The sequence below is a fragment of the Notolepis coatsorum genome (assembly GCF_963971535.1).
Source record: "Notolepis coatsorum genome assembly, chromosome: 1".
In the NCBI taxonomy this organism is placed as follows: domain Eukaryota; kingdom Metazoa; phylum Chordata; class Actinopteri; order Aulopiformes; family Paralepididae; genus Notolepis; species Notolepis coatsorum.
This window is the reverse complement of record NC_140165.1, coordinates 246,017,549-246,035,368: the sequence shown is the minus strand read 5'-3', so window position 1 is coordinate 246,035,368 and position 17,820 is coordinate 246,017,549. Positions and strand designations below refer to the sequence as shown.

The following is a 17,820-nucleotide window of genomic DNA, read 5'->3' as shown; positions in this document are numbered from 1 at the left end:
CAAGCCGGGCAGATTTTTTACTAGCCAAAAATTATAAATAGCTTTTTAGTATATCGCCATGTGTTATTATTACATATAATACTCTCATATGCTATTTTCAATTAATATCATAAACAACATAAGGAATATTAGCATAATTTTGAGTGGACTGAAGGAATGAGTCAGCGTTAATAGTTTTAAATGCAAATAATTTATTGAAACATAGAAGTGGGGTCGGGACACACATTTTATTTCAATTTTTTTAACTGTTTTAACCATGTAGTGTAGCACTTTGGGATCCCAGTGAACAAAAAGTGCATTACAAATCCAATCTATTATTATTATTATTATTATTATTATTATTATTATTATTATTATTATTATTATTATTATTATTAAAGCGATATAAGGAAACGAATTGCTCCGCTAATCGCTCATGTTGACCCCGCCCCCAAGTCGCTCTCCGCTCTTTTGGAGCATGGTGTAAATTAGCTCAAACTACAACAGTCTACACCCCCTGGGCCCCTTAACAATTGTTTGTATTGAGCCGCATTGTAATTGTACCCATTCTGCAATGTTAAATAAAGTTTTTTATCCATTCACTAGCTCTATTAAGCGATGATAGCTAGCCTAGCCACAATGCTATGGTCGCTGCCATTAACGTTAGCATGTAAGCTAACGACAACAACAATGGCGTCAAAACTTTTTCTAACAGAATGTGAGTGACAAAGCCTGAACAGGATATCACAGGTTCACCCTTCTCATTGGTTGAAAATGGCCTTCATGTTTGTACATCGCCATCTGTTGCTTTGGCATTGTACTACATGTAGTATATTACATCAGTGTTAAACCACTGGAGGGAGTGGATTGGAGGAGAAGCGGTAGATGCAGTGTATTTTGTTAGCCGCCAGGTGGCGGGCAGACCTTAAATTCTAATCGCCAAAGAATAAATCTACAAGCCAGTGGCGCTGGGCGTGTAACTATTTTGTACCCTGGTTATTACTAAAAAACAGTATATATAAAACAGTAGCTGTAAAAAAGAAAAGGAAAAAAAAAGTTTTATAATTTATATAATATTATTATTATTTTTTTGGTACATTAACTAAAAATAGACAAAAATTTCATCCGTTTTCGTCGACAAAATCTAGAATAAAAAAAAAGACAAAATTTAGCCAAAAACTGACTTAAGACTAAAATGCTCAGACATTTAGTTGACTAAAACTGACAAAACTAAAAATAAATGAAGATGTAAATATTATAAACGAAAAAGGAGCACTTGACACATGACTAAGACTAAAACTAAAATGAAAATAGCTGCCAAAATTAACAGCACCGCTCGGTGACATTGAGTAGGTTATTAAAATGGAATAAAAGCCAAAACAACCTTAACACGTATATACCAGGGTTTCCGTTAGAAAAAATTGTTGCCGGCCTCAGTGTCCAAATGAGAGAAATTCCGGTCAGAGTTTATTGAGCTTAAAAACAATTGATAGGCAAAAGAATGACAACAAAACAAAAGAATGACATCATCAAGGCATGTAGATTTATAATATTTTTACTTAAAACTAGGCTACTTTTGCGTATAAAGTCATTATATTCCAAATAAAATAAGTCCCGAGACTCCGTGCTGCTGCCGACTTTAAATCAAATAGGTGTCTGTGGGCAGTCGCCCGACATTAATAAACAGCAGTCTGTTATAATCACATTTTTATGAGCTAACGAATTCCATTATATTGGACATTTGTATTAATTATATCAAGCGAAGAACTGAGAAATTTGGCAGAGAGAGACGGCAACATTATCGTGGGTTTGCGTGACGACTCTCTCTCTCTCCACCTCCCAACGACTTATTTGCGAGAGTATGTCGATGCAGAGCAGCAGATTCAGCTGTTTTCTGGCTCTTTTCTGGCTCTATCTGGGGACCGCACAGCAGCGCCCCCCACCCAACAGCTGAATTGCCAATGGCTGAATTGGAGTACTGCACTGTGCCGCTGCTGCTCCGGCTCTGCAGCTTCACATGCACTCGCACACCCAGCACTAAGCTCTTGCTGACAACGTCGTTGTCATTATTAGAAGCAACGATGAAACAAATGTAATGATTGTTTCGTTCATCGCATAGGCTATTTAATTTTAGCCTATTTTAATACAATTCAAATAATCAAATTGTGCTTAGACTCAGGGAATTATTTTCACCGGACATTAAGACCGGAGAGATTAAATATGTCGGACTTCAACAGATTTTGCCGGTCAAATACCGGTAATTACCGGCTAACGGAAACGCTGGTATATACATGGTTGGCCCTCAAGCGTTGGATCCGAAACACGTGGTTGGTCACGAATGTGTTAAGTGTGTGTAGTTAGAAGATGCAGAGCGTAGGGGTCTTAAGTGTGTGTAGTTAGAAGATGCAGAGTGTAGGGGTCTTGAGGGTGTGTAGTTAGAAGATGCAGAGTGTAGGGGTCTTGAGGGTGTGTAGTTAGAAGATGCAGAGCGTAGGGGTCTTGAGGGTGTGTAGTTAGAAGATGCAGAGCGTAGGGGTCTTGAGGGTGTGTAGTTAGAAGATGCAGAGCGGTGGGGTCTTGAGGGTGTGTAGTTAGAAGATGCAGAGCGGAGGGGTCTTGAGGGTGTGTAGTTAGAAGATGCAGAGCGTAGGGGTCTTGAGGGTGTGTAGTTAGAAGATGCAGAGCGTAGGGGTCTTGAGGGTGTGTAGTTAGAAGATGCAGAGCGTAGGGTCCGGTGTGTAGTTAGAAGATGCAGAGCGTAGGGCTCTTGAGGGTGTGTAGTTAGAAGATGCAGAGCGTAGGGTCCGGTGTGTAGTTAGAATATGCAGAGCGTAGGGCTCTTGAGGGTGTGTAGTTAGAAGATGCAGAGCGTAGGGGTCTTGAGGGTGTGTAGTTAGAAGATGCAGAGTGTAGGGGTCTTGAGGGTGTGTAGTTAGAAGATGCAGAGTGTAGGGGTCTTGAGGGTGTGTAGTTAGAAGATGCAGAGTGTAGGGGTCTTGAGGGTGTGTAGTTAGAAGATGCAGAGCGTAGGGGTCTTGAGGGTGTGTAGTTAGAAGATGCAGAGCGTAGGCCTCTTGAGGGTGTGTAGTTAGAAGATGCAGAGCGTCTGGGTCTTGAGGGTGTGTAGTTAGAAGATGCAGAGCGTAGGGGTCTTGAGGGTGTGTAGTTAGAAGATGCAGAGTGTAGGGGTCTTGAGTGTGTGTTACGTAGTTAGAAGATGCAGAGCGTAGGGGTCTTGAGGGTGTGTAGTTAGAAGATGCAGAGCGTAGGGGTCTTGAGGGTGTGTAGTTAGAAGATGCAAAGCGTAGGGGTCTTGAGGGTGTGTAGTTAAAAGATGCAGAGCGTAGGGGTCTTGAGGGTGTGTAGTTAGAAGAGGCAGAGCGTAGGGGTCTTGAGGGTGTGTAGTTAGAAGATGCAGAGCGTAGGCCTCTTGAGGGTGTGTAGTTAGAAGATGCAGAGTAGGCTTGGGCGGTATGACTTTTTTCATACCGTTATACCTTGATTACCTAATACCCCGGTATACGGTATATGACGGTATGACTTTCATTATCATCAGCGGGGGGGGGGGGGGGGGGGGTGGCAACCCGTGTTACCAAGTAAACAAATCACGGAGATGGCCAGTTCGCCCGCAGCTCTAGTGCTAACGTTAAGCTCTCAGAATGGTAGCAGTTCGCCCGCAGCTCTAGTGCTAACGTTAAGCTCTCAGAATGGTAGCAGTTCGCCCGCAGCTCTAGTGCTAACGTTAAGCTCTCAGAATGGTAGCAGCTCGCCCGCAGCTCTAGTGCTAACGTTAAGCTCTCAGAATGGTAGCAGCTCGCCCGCAGCTCTAGTGCTAACGTTAAGCTCTCAGAATGGTAGCAGCTCGCCCGCAGCTCTAGTGCTAACGTTAAGCTCTCAGAATGGTAGCAGCTCGCCCGCAGCATCCTACACACAACAACACACACTCTCGTTACCACAGCGCTTTACGGTATTTTCACAGCACTGTCGCAACATTACCGTAAAGCGTGAACACCGTTGTGATCGTACACAACACTACAGATAGCTCTCAGAATAGCCAGTTAGCCTGCAGCACCAGCAACGGTAAGCGTGTCCATTTTATTTCACCCACTGAAGCGGGGTTCCCCTCCTCCTCCTGTGTGTAGAAGACAACCAGCTCTGCATGGCTCGCTCCATTAGTGAGGACTGGTCTCGCCCTCTGCTGGCGTGTGTGTGCACTACAACAAAACTCCGTTTAGACGGTATTGATTTTCAATACCGTCGGTATCTCTAAATACCCCGGTATACTGTAATACCGTCATACCGCCCAAGCCTAATGCAGAGCGTCTGGGTCTTGAGGGTGTGTAGTTAGAAGATGCAGAGCGTAGGGGTCATGAGGGTGTGTAGTTAGAAGATGCAGAGTGTAGGGGTCTTGAGGGTGTGTTACGTAGTTAGAAGATGCAGAGCGTAGGGGTCTTGAGGGTGTGTAGTTAGAAGATGCAGAGCGTAGGGGTCTTGAGGGTGTGTAGTTAGAAGATGCAGAGCGTAGGGGTCTTGAGGGTGTGTAGTTAGAAGATGCAGAGCGTAGGGGTCTTGAGGGTGTGTAGTTAGAAGAGGCAGAGCGTAGGGGTCTTGAGGGTGTGTAGTTAGAAGATGCAGAGCGTAGGGGTCTTGAGGGTGTGTAGTTAGAAGAGGCAGAGCGTAGGGGTCTTGAGCGTGTGTAGTTAGAAGATGCAGAGCGTAGGCCTCTTGAGGGTGTGTAGTTAGAAGATGCAGAGTGTAGTGGAGGTACAGTAGGAGGGAGCCGTGCCCCTCGCTACACGGTATGACTGCTGGTAGGATTATTGTAGAGCCATATGGAATCCGCGATCACGGAATCGCGGACGGAATCGCGGAATTGAGCAATAAAAATGGAATCAACTATAAAAAAAAAAAAAAAATTATACTTTTTTTTACTTTTTCTTTCTTTTATGTTGTGGGACTTGTACAGCACTTTGTTCAACTTTGTCAGTGCTGTAAAGTTGAAACCTTTTTAAATCTTAGACAAACAAAACAGTTTGCTTTCATGAAATATTGTAAGCCGTCATTTGAGGCTTTATAAAAGCAGCACAATGAACACAAATCTGTCAGTGCCGAGTCCGACCTCATCTTAAATAACAAACAGCATTGCTTGTTGTAGTTAACAAAGAGAGGCAGAGTTGATTTTGCAAAAATATATACACATATATATATATATATATATATATATTTTTTTTTTCTTATAATCGAATTCTTTTTTCATATTCGAATCCCATGCCCATCGAACGAAGCTTCGAAGCTTCGAAGTATTTAAGACAGCCCTATTAAATGGACTGTTATATCTTATTAAATTGTGGACATTTATTCATTCCAACTTATTAGGCACTATTTCTGATGGTAAAATGAGCGTACAAAGCAAAATACAGAATTCTGAAATATTAAAACGGAAAAAACGGAATTTGGAAAAAAATTAAATGGAATTTGGAAAAAAATAAAACTGATTTCATATGGCTCTAGATTATTGCAGCTCTGGCCAATTTGAGGCCCACCGACGCTCCCTGTGTTGTGGCCCACCGTGGCATTTGACAAGCTCATGTTTATTGTCATGTAAAATCCCAACCGTAACGACTACAAAGCTTACATTCTGCGACGGGCGCAGCAGGCGCCTGGATTGTCAAGAAAAAGTCCTGGAAAATAATCTCTGAAAAAGTGTGGTCAGACTAGTAGTGGGAAACCTTGATCAGAATAGATTTCTGCTAACTTTATTGTCATTATATTTGCATACAACGAGATTTGGGACTCAAACTTCAGGTGCAGTAATAAAATCACAAGTAATAAAAGAGAAACATAAAATACTATACAGAAACATTAAATGCTGCTATACAATAAGACAATGTTACAGTCCTGTACAATATACAAAATAACAACAAATATACAGAATAACAATACACAAATAACAATCACAGTGTCAGACGGTAGTGGGTGGATATTGCACATCAGGATGTTGCACAGTGTGGGAGGATTATTAGTGCATGTTAGAGGTCAGGGTGGTGATGGCTCTGGGGAAGAAACGGATCAGAATAGAGTGGGAAACCTGATCAGAATAGAGTGGGAAACCCTGATCAGAATAGAGTGGGACACCCTGATCAGAATAGAGTGGGACACCCTGATCAGAATAGAGTGGGACACCCTGATCAGAATAGAGTGGGCAACCCTGATCAGAATAGAGTGGGACACCCTGATCAGAATAGAGTGGGACACCCTGATCAGAATAGAGTGGGCAACCCTGATCAGAATAGAGTGGGACACCCTGATCAGAATAGAGTGGGACACCCTGATCAGAATAGAGTGGGACACCCTGATCAGAATAGAGTGGGCAACCCTGATCAGAATAGAGTGGGACACCCTGATCAGAATAGAGTGGGACACCCTGATCAGAATAGAGTGGGACACCCTGATCAGAATAGAGTGTGAAACCCTGATCAGAATAGAGTGGGACACCCTGATCAGAATAGAGTGGGCAACCCTGATCAGAATAGAGTGGGCAACCCTGATCAGAATAGAGTGGGACACCCTGATCAGAATAGAGTGGGACACCCTGATCAGAATAGAGTGGGACACCCTGATCAGAATAGAGTGGGAAACCCTGATCGGAATAGAGTGGGACACCCTGATCAGAATAGATTCCAGACATAAACAAACTAGTGCTGTCAGGCGATTAAAAAAATGAATCTAATTAATTACAGGATTTGTAATTAATTGATCTAATTAATCACATTTTAATCGCATAACCATTTTATGCCTGATATTCTATATTTTATAATCATATTTCAAATTGCATGTGTCCGGATGGCAGAATTCAGTACTGTATCTACAAAACCTTCTGTTTAATCATCTTCCATTTATTAATTTGCTTAGATTTTTCAGGTCTGGTCAATTTGAGCATGGTGTTATTCACAGTCAAAGATAACAAATGTTTTATTGATATTCTCATTTGGTTCATTACAATTTACTCAAGCCTAGTAACAGACACAGTATTTCTGACACTGGGAATACATTCCCTGAGATCCATAGCTGTCCCTAGAATCAGATACCAAGAACATGCAAATGGACCATATTAAAAAAAAGTCTGTAAATGTGTATTCTATGTTATTATGGAATGAATGAGAGTACAAAAAGAAATATTGAAAAAAAGAAAAAAGAAAAAAATTATTTTAAAATACATTTTGAGTACATTTTCATAACTCGATAATTTGCTGTGTAATTAATTAATCTAATTAACGCGATAAACTGACAGCCCTAAAACAAACCTTTTACAACCTAAAACATTGTTCACTCTTGTGATAATAATAAAAAAGATAGGCCCTGATGCCTGATTCCCAACTTGCATATATATACCAGGAAGTACAGCTGCACGGTTTCATTTTCATTTAAAGAGACAGAAGTCAAACGTGCCATTTTGAGCCTGATGAGCCTGATGAACCTGATGAGCCTGATGAACCTGATGAGCCTGATGAACCTGATGAGGCTGATGAACCTGATGAACCTGATGAGCCTGATGAACCTGATGAGGCTGATGAACCTGATGAGGCTGATGAACCTGATGAGCCTGATGAACCTGATGAGGCTGATGAGCCTGATGAACCTGATGAGCCTGATGAACCTGATGAGCCTGATGAACCAGATGAGCCTGATGAACCTGATGAACCTGATGAGCCTGATGAACCTGATGAGGCTGATGAACCTGATGAGGCTGATGAACCTGATGAGCCTGATGAACCTGATGAGGCTGATGAGCCTGATGAACCTGATGAGCCTGATGAACCTGATGAGGCTGATGAGCCTGATGAACCTGATGAGGCTGATGAGCCTGATGAACCTGATGAGCCTGATGAACCTGATGAGGCTGATGAGCCTGATGAACCTGATGAGCCTGATGAGCCTGATGAACCTGATGAGCCTGATGAACCTGATGAGCCTGATGAACCTGATGAGCCTGATGAACCTGATGAGGCTGATGAGCCTGATGAACCTGATGAGCCTGATGAGCCTGATGAGCCTGATGAACCTGATGAGGCTGATGAGCCTGATGAGCCTGATGAACCTGATGAGGCTGATGAGCCCGATGAACCTGATGAGCCTGATGAGCCTGATGAACCTGATGAGGCTGATGAGCCTGATGAACCTGATGAACCTGATCCTGATGAGGCTGATGAGCCTGATGAGGCTGATGAACCTGATGAACCTGATGAGTACAGCGGCACGGTGGTGTAGTGGTTAACACTGTCGCCTCACAGCAAGAAGGTCCAGGGTTCGATTCCCGCTTGGGGACCAGGTTTCGATGATGCCAGGTACTCAGGTGGGGTATCTCCCAGGCCTTTCTGTGTGGAGTTTGCATGTTTTCCCCGTGCTCGCAAGGGTTTCCCCCCCGATAAGATAAACCCAATGGAAAAACATGCACAACAATAGATCGCTAACGCTGTGGCGTCCTTGACGAAGACGGACAGGAGCACTTGGATTGGTCCCCTGGCACGGCTCACGTTGACGCCTGTCTGCTCCCGGCTGCCCTTGGGGGGGAAGGACGACGGGATGGGTTAATCGCAGATACGAATTGCATGCATGCATCGCATGTGTGCCGATTGATGACCTCTGAGCAGGTCCTAAATTATTATTATTATTATGAGTCTGATGAACCTGATCCTGATGAGCCTGATGAACCTGATGAGCCTGATGAACCTGATGAGTCTGATGAACCTGATGAACCTGATGAGTCTGATGAACCTGATGAACCTGATGAACCTGATGAGCCTGATGAACCTGATGAGTCTGATGAACCTGATGAGTCTGATGAACCTTATCCTGATTAACCTGATGAGCCTGATGAACCCGATGAGCCTGATGAGGCTGACTGCTGAATGACAGCCTGTTCAGCTGTAACTCTGTGCTTTTTTACCATAAAAACACGTAAACGTTTGTAAATAGACCCCGGAAAATGAAAATATGAAACCTGTGAAACGTCCATAACATGTTTTTAAACCTCCCCGCTTGTCCCTCCTCTCCCCCTCTTCCTCCTCCAGGTTCAAGATGAAGAGTTCCTGGAGCGGCTGGGCTGCGGCGAGGTGTCGGGCGTCAAGGTGCTCTCCATCTTCGGCAACACGGGCGACGGCAAGTCCCACACACTCAACCACATCCTGTTCGGCGGCGAGCGGGTGTTCTACACCTCCAAGTCGCCCAGCTCCTGCACGGTGGGCGTGTGGGCCGCCTACGACCCCGGCCTCGGCCTCGTCGCCCTGGACACAGAGGGCCTGCTGGGGGCCGCGGCCAATCACAACCAGAGGATGCGGCTGCTGCTCAAGGTGCGACGCTCTGCCCGCGTGCGGAAACACAGTATTGATTATTCCATGTTGGACTGTATTATTAACTATTAAGTATTCGTGACCGGAGGGCGGGTTCACACGGCTGTATCGCCGTCTCTTTGAGTGGCGTTCTGGTTAAATAATACATGCAGCTTCTTTGATAATCGATACGGTATCGACATAAATAGAGTTTCAATACTCAAGTGTATCAATCCGTTTTCTTCCACCTCTAACCTATTCGATTAGATTAGATTAGAATGTATTGTCATCATACAGCATAAGTACAGTACAACGAAAACATTTTGGCATCTAACCAGAGTGCAAATAAGATACGATTTATTGTCTGTTGATACAGAAATGTGTTTTGTGTCGGAACACACAATACTGCGTTACAAAAAAGAAGAACATAGGACAACCATGTTACTGCAGAGACAGACATACAGACAAGACATCAGAGAGACGACCATGTTACTGCAGAGACAGACATACAGACAAGACATCAGAGAGACGACCATGTTACAGCAGAGACAGCCATACAGACAAGACATCAGAGAGACGACCATGTTACTGCAGAGACAGCCATACAGACAAGACATCAGAGAGACGACCATGTTACAGCAGAGACAGACATACAGACAAGACATCAGAGAGACGACCATGTTACAGCAGAGACAGCCATACAGACAAGACATCAGAGAGACGACCATGTTACAGCAGAGACAGCCATACAGACAAGACATCAGAGAGACAACCATGTTACTGCAGAGACAGCCATACAGACAAGACATCAGAGAGACAACCATGTTACTGCAGAGACAGACATACAGACAAGACATCAGAGAGACAACCATGTTACTGCAGAGACAGCCATACAGACAAGACATCAGAGAGACAACAATGTTACTGCAGAGACAGCCATACAGACAAGACATCAGAGAGACAACCATGTTACTGCAGAGACAGACATACAGACAAGACATCAAAGAGACAACAATGTTACTGCAGAGACAGATATCAGAGAGACAACCATGTTACAACAGAGACAGACAGACAGACAGACAGGACATCAGAGAGACAACCATGTTACTGCAGAGACAGACATACAGACAAGACGTCAGAGACAACCATGTTACAGCAGAGACAGACATACAGACAAGACATCAGAGAGACAACCATGTTACAGCAGAGACTGACATACAGACAGGACATCAGAGAGACAACCCCTTCCTTCCCTCCCAACTAACATCATTAATTTGATGTGGCACAGGTTATGTTGTATTGCACAGCCCTTTCTTATTGCCCTATCCTGTGTAGGTTGGACCACATTTCTCTCCTGCTTGTTAAGTAGGCTTATTGGTTCAGATGGAAACATAGGTCCACATGCATGCTTTTCACCAGCAGTTTTTTCTTAATCCTTAAAGTGTCTATTTTAAGATTCTGTTGGTAACAGGTTGAAATAATGTCCCATGGGGTTTATTTTAACCCTTTATTACACCTATCCTGAAACGGAACCTGAAAAAGAAAACAGCACAACTTTTGAAGTTAACAACATACAAATTAAAAAAAAATATTTACCCAAGGAATCAGTACAATTGTTATTTTTAAGATTCAAACACATCTTGATTCTATTTCAGGACAGAAAAAGCAAAAAACGCAGAATAATTTTATATCACATCTCTATTTTCTGGGTACAAATGTTGAGGTGTGTGCTGGCTACTCAGACATCCTTGTTGAAGCTGGCCTTGCAACCAAAGTGGCTGCCTGAAAAGTATTCCGAGTTGGAAATCATATGGCCAAGGCTCTCTTCAATCTGAAGGTGGTTATGGAGGCGCTTGAATAGTTGTTGATCAATGTTTTCCTGGATGAGAGGAATCTGGACATACTGTACCACAGGAGACCCTCAATCGTATCCACTGCTGCAGTCATGAGAACCTTGATGCCGCTCTGAAGGACTCCTCACTACTCGAGGTGATTCATCAATACTTGGACGAACAAAAGAAGCGTCTCAAGGGCCACTTGGGTAAGAGAAGCGTGTTCCGGCTCTCTGTGGCGGATCATACAAGGCTGGTCTAAACTAAAAATGCTGGTCTTTTTTTGCTGTGAAAGCCAACAACTTTGAGCTCATCCACCACGGATATGTCCGTGCCTCTGTCCACAACGCATGGATTCGAAACACGGATTTATACGTGGCCCGTCCCCAATGTGTTAACAATTGTGTGTATTGAGCCGTACTGTATTGTACCCATTCTGCAATCTGTTAATACAATTTTCAATCAATCAATCAATCTGTTATGCTTAACATGCAGTACTATTAACTTTACTTAATTTCTAAGATTAGATCATTTAGTTATTTTTAAATGTCTGATCTAAAGATAAACAAAGGGTTTTAAAAGTGTTATATTTATCTTCTCTTATAGTACCAGAGAGAAGCTGAGGAGAATCGACCAGCAACAAAAGCTAAATTTAGTTGAATTAAAAAAAAAAATATATATATATATATATTTATCTTTATTTTTATTTTTTTACATTTTAAGATTTAACATTTTTCCCTGTGGTATCGAAAATGGTATTGAATATCGATACTTTTCAAGGTATCGTATCGAAGTTTGAAATTCCAGTATCGTGACTTGTCAGTTGCAATGTGACAGCTCTGTTTACACATCATTCCTATTCCCTTTTAATTGTATATATATCATTTTTGATTGTATTGTTCCACTTTTGCTTTGGCAATGTAAACTCATGTTTTCTCATGCCCATTGAATTGAGTGTGTGTGTTGTCTGTGTATGCAGAGTGTGAAATAAATGGGTCATGCTGCCTGCATGCCCAACGTGAGAAGTTAGTCTCGTCATTCTTGTAATTGCTACACTACACCGTTACAATGATATATAAAATATCATGTTATATTATATACCCATTCAATATGCACATGACAGAAAATATTATATGCATTATTGTACATGCTATCATCCAGAGCTATGTGTTATATGCAGGTGTACAAGTAGGTATATAGAAGGTTTGTATGCAGGTATAGTTAGATATATAGCTGTCTTGCGTTGCTGGTAGGGTTAGCTCGTCTAGTGCAGCTTTCAATACACGGTAGCAGGAGTTGGTTGGGCTTGACGTGCCGAGACAGCTTGTACACAACCCTCAGCCTGTCTGGCCTCACGTGGTATGAGGCTGCAATCCATCACCTGGAAGACAATAGGCGTGGGAAGAGGACTAACAAGCTAACTCCAAAAGCCCTCCAGGGGGTTGGGCGAGGGGCTAACATCCCCACCCCGTAAAACACTATATTGTTACAGAAACGCCAACAAGACATCAACACCTTGGCCCAGGGAAGAGAAGGGTCTTCGATAAGAAGGTCTATGACACCATGTGGTGAAAGCCAGAAGTCTCTGGAAGCCACACGGCCGACCACCCTTCTTTCGTCCAGGGCTGCCCATATCGGTACGTGGAACGTGAGAACCATGTATGAGACGGGTAAGACATTTCAAGTAGCAGCAGCGATGAGGAACTATAATCTCACGCTGTTCGGAATAAGCGAGACAAAATGGACACAGTCCGGACAGAAACGACTGGCCTCAGGAGAGTTACTGTTGTTCTCCGGACACGAAGAGGACAATGCCTCCCACACCCAAGGAGTAGCACTGATGCTATCTAAAACAGCACAGACAGCGCTCATAGGATGGGAAGCCCATGGTCCAAGGATCATCACTGCATCCTTTCGAACCAAGAAGAAGAGGATCAATATGAACATCATACAGTGCTACGCTCCTACCAATGACAGCGAGGAAAGACCAGTTCTACAACAGACTGCAGTCCATTATAGAAAAGCACCCAGAGAGAGACATCACAATCCTGATGGGAGACCTTAATGCCAAGATCGGAAGTGACAACAGGGGGTACAAAGATATAATGGGAAGACACGGATTGGGGGCTGTAACTGAGGGGTACAATTCCCTGACTGTATTGATAAGTATGGTATCATTAAACCACTACCGCTTTATGTACTTTAACTACTGGCCATACAGTACACGATATCTAAATATGATGAACACTTTCCACAATGAAATCGGTTCCAGACAAAGGTAATAATCAAATATTTAATATAGCAAAAGGTACATATGATATTTACTATTACATTTATGATTTGAATGCACTTGTAAGGCAAATGAGTACTCGTAGGCAAATCAACACTGAATGTCCAATCTCTGGTTACGCAGGAAGCAAGTATACAACCTGGCTCTTAGGGAATTAGATCTATGGTACTCTTAATGATATAGCGGGATATTCTGGAAGGGGTCCTCCCGGTTGTAAGCCGGTAGGGGGGGTAGGAGAGCCGTCGGTAGTAGACCGTCTGGTCAACGATATCTAGGGAGACTTCAAGTACAGAAGACAGTGCAGTAGACTCTTGATCCGCAGATGAATACACCTTGGTTCTCTTGTAGGCTGTAGCTCCACAATGAAGAAGAAGCTAGGCGACCTCAGTCTCTCTGAGCGCCGACTCAACTTGACTCCTCTCGGGGGTAAATCCAACACTCACAGGCGTCGGCGATTATCCGCTCCACAAATCACAGTACCAAAGCAAATATATATTCCAGCCGCATAGGGCTCAGCAGTCGTCGGGTAGGTAATCCAGTGTACATGTCCCTCGGTCCTCGCCTAGATCTCCTCGGATGAAAGCGCCATGTGGTCGGCCCAGCCTGGATAAGACTCTAGATAACACGAGGAAGCGTTGGAGATGCTGGTCACTTTAGGACTCTAACCGCACGATGCACCATACACGATAGACTATTATTACTTAATAGAAATACGTCGCACTCGACGGTACAGTGCCAAACTCTGACAATTCAGCTATTAATTCGCACGAGGTCTCAATGCTATTCTAAGGCCAAACAGGCCATACTTCACCGCACGTGGTATCGTGGGTGAGGCTTCACGTTCTGTTACTAAGTTGGGTAGAAGGGTAAAGGACTAAGGGTCTTCTACATTTACTTGCGCCATATTTATATGCACGGTGAACAAATAGTGCCACTCTCATTTCGGTAGCCGTATCCCTGAGCGGAGCCGGGGCTAGTACGGACATGTCTCGTCGGTACCTTTGAACTTGACGCCAGGGGCTGGTCCCCTGGCGCCTGGTCCTTTTGTCCAATAAGAGAATGAACTATTGTGGGCTATAGTAGGCTAAAGGGATATTCCGTGTATATGTACAAGGAATATACAAGGGATATCAAACGATATACAAATACTATTCAATATATATCAATAAATAAATATATATATTCGGTTTAATCTGATCCTTCGTAACAGCCGCCCCCTAATTAGTCCCACCTAATTAGCTAAGCAGAGACAGATTAACCGCACTGTCCACTACTCAATGTCCGCTGTGAGGGTCAGTCAGTTCACAAAGTCATGGGGTCATGGTCGTCATCGATAGTATCAGGGAGCCTTGGCAGTTCTATTAGCCTCGCCACGGGTCGGGTGTAGGTCCGCCCTTGGACGAGCACTTCAGCTGCTCGGACCTTTCCATCGGCACCGGTGATCACTTTGCTTACGCGGCCAGCCGGCCACATAGCTCGGGGTAGTGACTGGTCGATAATCATGACGACTGTTCCTTCTGTCAAATTGTCTCTCTCTTTCACCCATTTCTGGCGGGTCTGTGAATGAATGAATGAATGAAAACTTTATTTAACAGATTGCAGAATGGGTACAATACAGTACGGCTCAATACATACAATTGTTAAGGGGATGCAGACCTGAGAAAGACGTTTGTCTTGTTTCCATCAGGGTCCCCCATTTTCAATTCATATAGACATTTATGACATACACAACATACATGACATTTATGGCATAGGGACATATAGGTATTTAGTACTGATACATTTGTGACATAGGCGGTATTCAAATATACAGTACTGTTACCCCTAGATCCTGACAGAGTATATACATATGATGGGGAGGGGACTGTACATTAGGAGGGGGTGGGTGGGTGGGAGGGAAATATACATACGGCGGGGAGGGAATATATACATGCGGTGGGGAGGAGACTGTCTATTAGGAGGTGGTGGGGGTTTTGGGCATTTACGGTGGCCAGTTTCGAATTGCAGCCTCCCGTAGGTGCTCTTTAAGGGCGGTTTTGAATGTGGGCAGGGATTCACATTCCTTTACAGCTTTGGGTAGGGCGTTCCACATTGTTGTGGCATAATTGCGGAACGTGTTTAGTCCCTTGTTTGAGCCGAATCTGGGTTTAACATGATTTGTTGAGCTTCCTCTGGTGTAGTGGTTGTGGTATTCACTGACCTTTGGGAAGTATTTTGACATGTACATGGGCACCCCGGTCGTATAGTGTATCTTGTAGACCAGGCCCATTGCAAGTTGCTGTACTCTGTCGTCTACTCTAAGCCATCCTAGGTTGGCAAAGTGGGCAGGGGTGAGGTGGGTTCTGGGGTTCAGGTCAAGTAGTAGTCTGACCAGTTTGTTTTGTGATGTTTGTAATTTTGTTTTAAGCGCCTTTGAGGTGCTTTGGTACCATGAGGTGCACGCATAGTCATAGTACCCTTGAATGAGTGCTCCTGCCAGAGTCTTCAGGGTATTCTTGTTTACCAGAGAGGAGATCCGGTACAAGAATCTAGTTCGTTGGTTGACTTTTTTTATTACATTGGATGCCATTTTGTCACAGGAAAGATTTGCCTCTAGGATGGAACCCAGGTAGGTAATTTCGTCTTTCCTTGTGACAATATTGTCACCCACTGTAACTGAGAAACCGTCGGTCTTGCTGAGTTTGTTATTTGAACCGAAGAGAATGGACTCTGTTTTGCCCATGTGTAATGATAGTTTGTTATCAGCGAGCCATATGCAGATTTTGCCTAGTTCCGTGCTGAGGGTTTTTTCAACCTGCAATTTGTTCTTGTCAGAGACCAGCAGGGCTGAGTCGTCCGCAAACAGGAACAAGTTGCAGTCACAGGCTGACGACATGTCATTTGCATAAATTAGGAAGAGTAGCGGTCCTAGTATGCTTCCTTGTGGAACACCACAGCTCACTGTGAGGGGGGGGATAGAGTACCGTTTACCTCTACCATCTGTTCTCTCCCCTCCAGGTAGGATTGCATCCAGCTCACTGATAGGCTATCAAAACCAATTGCTTTTAGCTTGTCCATTAGAATGGAGTGATTGACAGTGTCGAAGGCCTTTTGTAGGTCCAGCATGACCATGCCGCAGTATTTGCCAGCGTCCACCTCTTGTTTGATGTGGTCGTTCAAATAGAGGAGGCATGTGTCAGTGGAGTGGGACGTTCTGAAGCCAGATTGGAATTCGTAGATTAGGTTTTTTTCCGCCAGGTACTTTTCGACCTGTTCGTAGACTATTTTCTCCATGACTTTCGAGATGGAGGTAAGAATAGAAACAGGGCGGTAGTTGCCTGGGTCTAATTTGCTGCCCTTTTTGTGTAGAGGGGTCACTCTCGCAATTTTGAAGTCCTTGGGGACGTGCCCCTGTCTTATAGAGAGGTTTATTATGTGTGTGATGACTGGGGTGATGGCGGCTGCTGCGTCTCTGAGGAATTTGGAGGGGATGTTGTCATGGCCAGTGGCCTTGTTAGGTTGGAGGGCGCTCAATTTTTTGAGTACCTCATCGGTTGTTACCATTTCAAGTTTGAAGTCGTCTTTGTGGACCCCTAGGTTTTTGTAGTATGCTACTATGTGTTCTACCCCATAATGCCCTGAGTGGGAGGGTAGTTTGTTTACCAGTGTTGTGGCTATGTTTGTGAAGAAGATGTTTAAGTAATTGGCTACATCCAGCTTGTCTGTGATGAGCGTGTTGTCCGTCTTTATGTTTATGTTTGAGAATCTGGTTTTAAGTTTTTTACTGCAGCCTAGTTGATTATTGAGTAATTTCCAAAGTTCGCGGGGTTTGTTTTTGTTTTCCTCCGTTTTGTCGTTGATGAAATTTCTTTTTGCGGTTCTGATCATGATGTTTACGTCATTTCTTAGTCTGTTTCTTTGGATTTTTAGTTCAACCACGTGGGCTTGGAGTTCACTGTTTGAGCTTTTGGAAAGCTTTGTCTGACTTTTATGAAGTTCAGAGCATTTTTTGTCTCTGGTTTTCATAGCGGCCAGTATTTCAGTGTGCATCCATGCCTCAGCGCGATTTTTAACCCTGGTGGTTCTTATCGGTGCCATGTTGTTGAGTATTGCTGTGAATTTGGTTTTGAATCCAAGCCATGTTTCTTCAACCTGTGTACCACTGAGCTCATCTGACCAGTCCAAGCTCCCCAGTTCTAGGTTAAAGGCCTCTCTAGAGTAAGTTTTGAGGTCTCTAGATGTGACTGTTTTGTGACAGCCGGCCTTCTGTTTTAGCTTTTTGCGGGTACAGAAAATCATATAATGATCACTTAACCCGCATGCTATCACCCCTTTACTGGAGATCATGGACTTGTCAGAGGTCAAAATGAGGTCAATGGTGGTTTGTGTTGAATCGCATACCCTTGTGGGT

The 17,820-nt window shown here is 43.8% G+C and overlaps 1 protein-coding gene across 3 annotated transcripts in view; it reads left to right on the top strand.

Moving 5' to 3' along the window:
* Positions 1–17,820, top strand: part of LOC311227872 (zinc finger FYVE domain-containing protein 1) — a 98,501-nt gene that overhangs the window by 28,666 nt on the left and 52,015 nt on the right. For all 3 annotated transcript variants that reach the window (XM_084313718.1, XM_084313719.1, XM_084313717.1), the window contains exon 2: positions 9,051–9,329. In XM_084313718.1, coding sequence (XP_084169844.1) covers positions 9,051–9,329 — 279 coding nt within the window. The remainder of the gene's footprint in view (positions 1–9,050; positions 9,330–17,820) is intronic.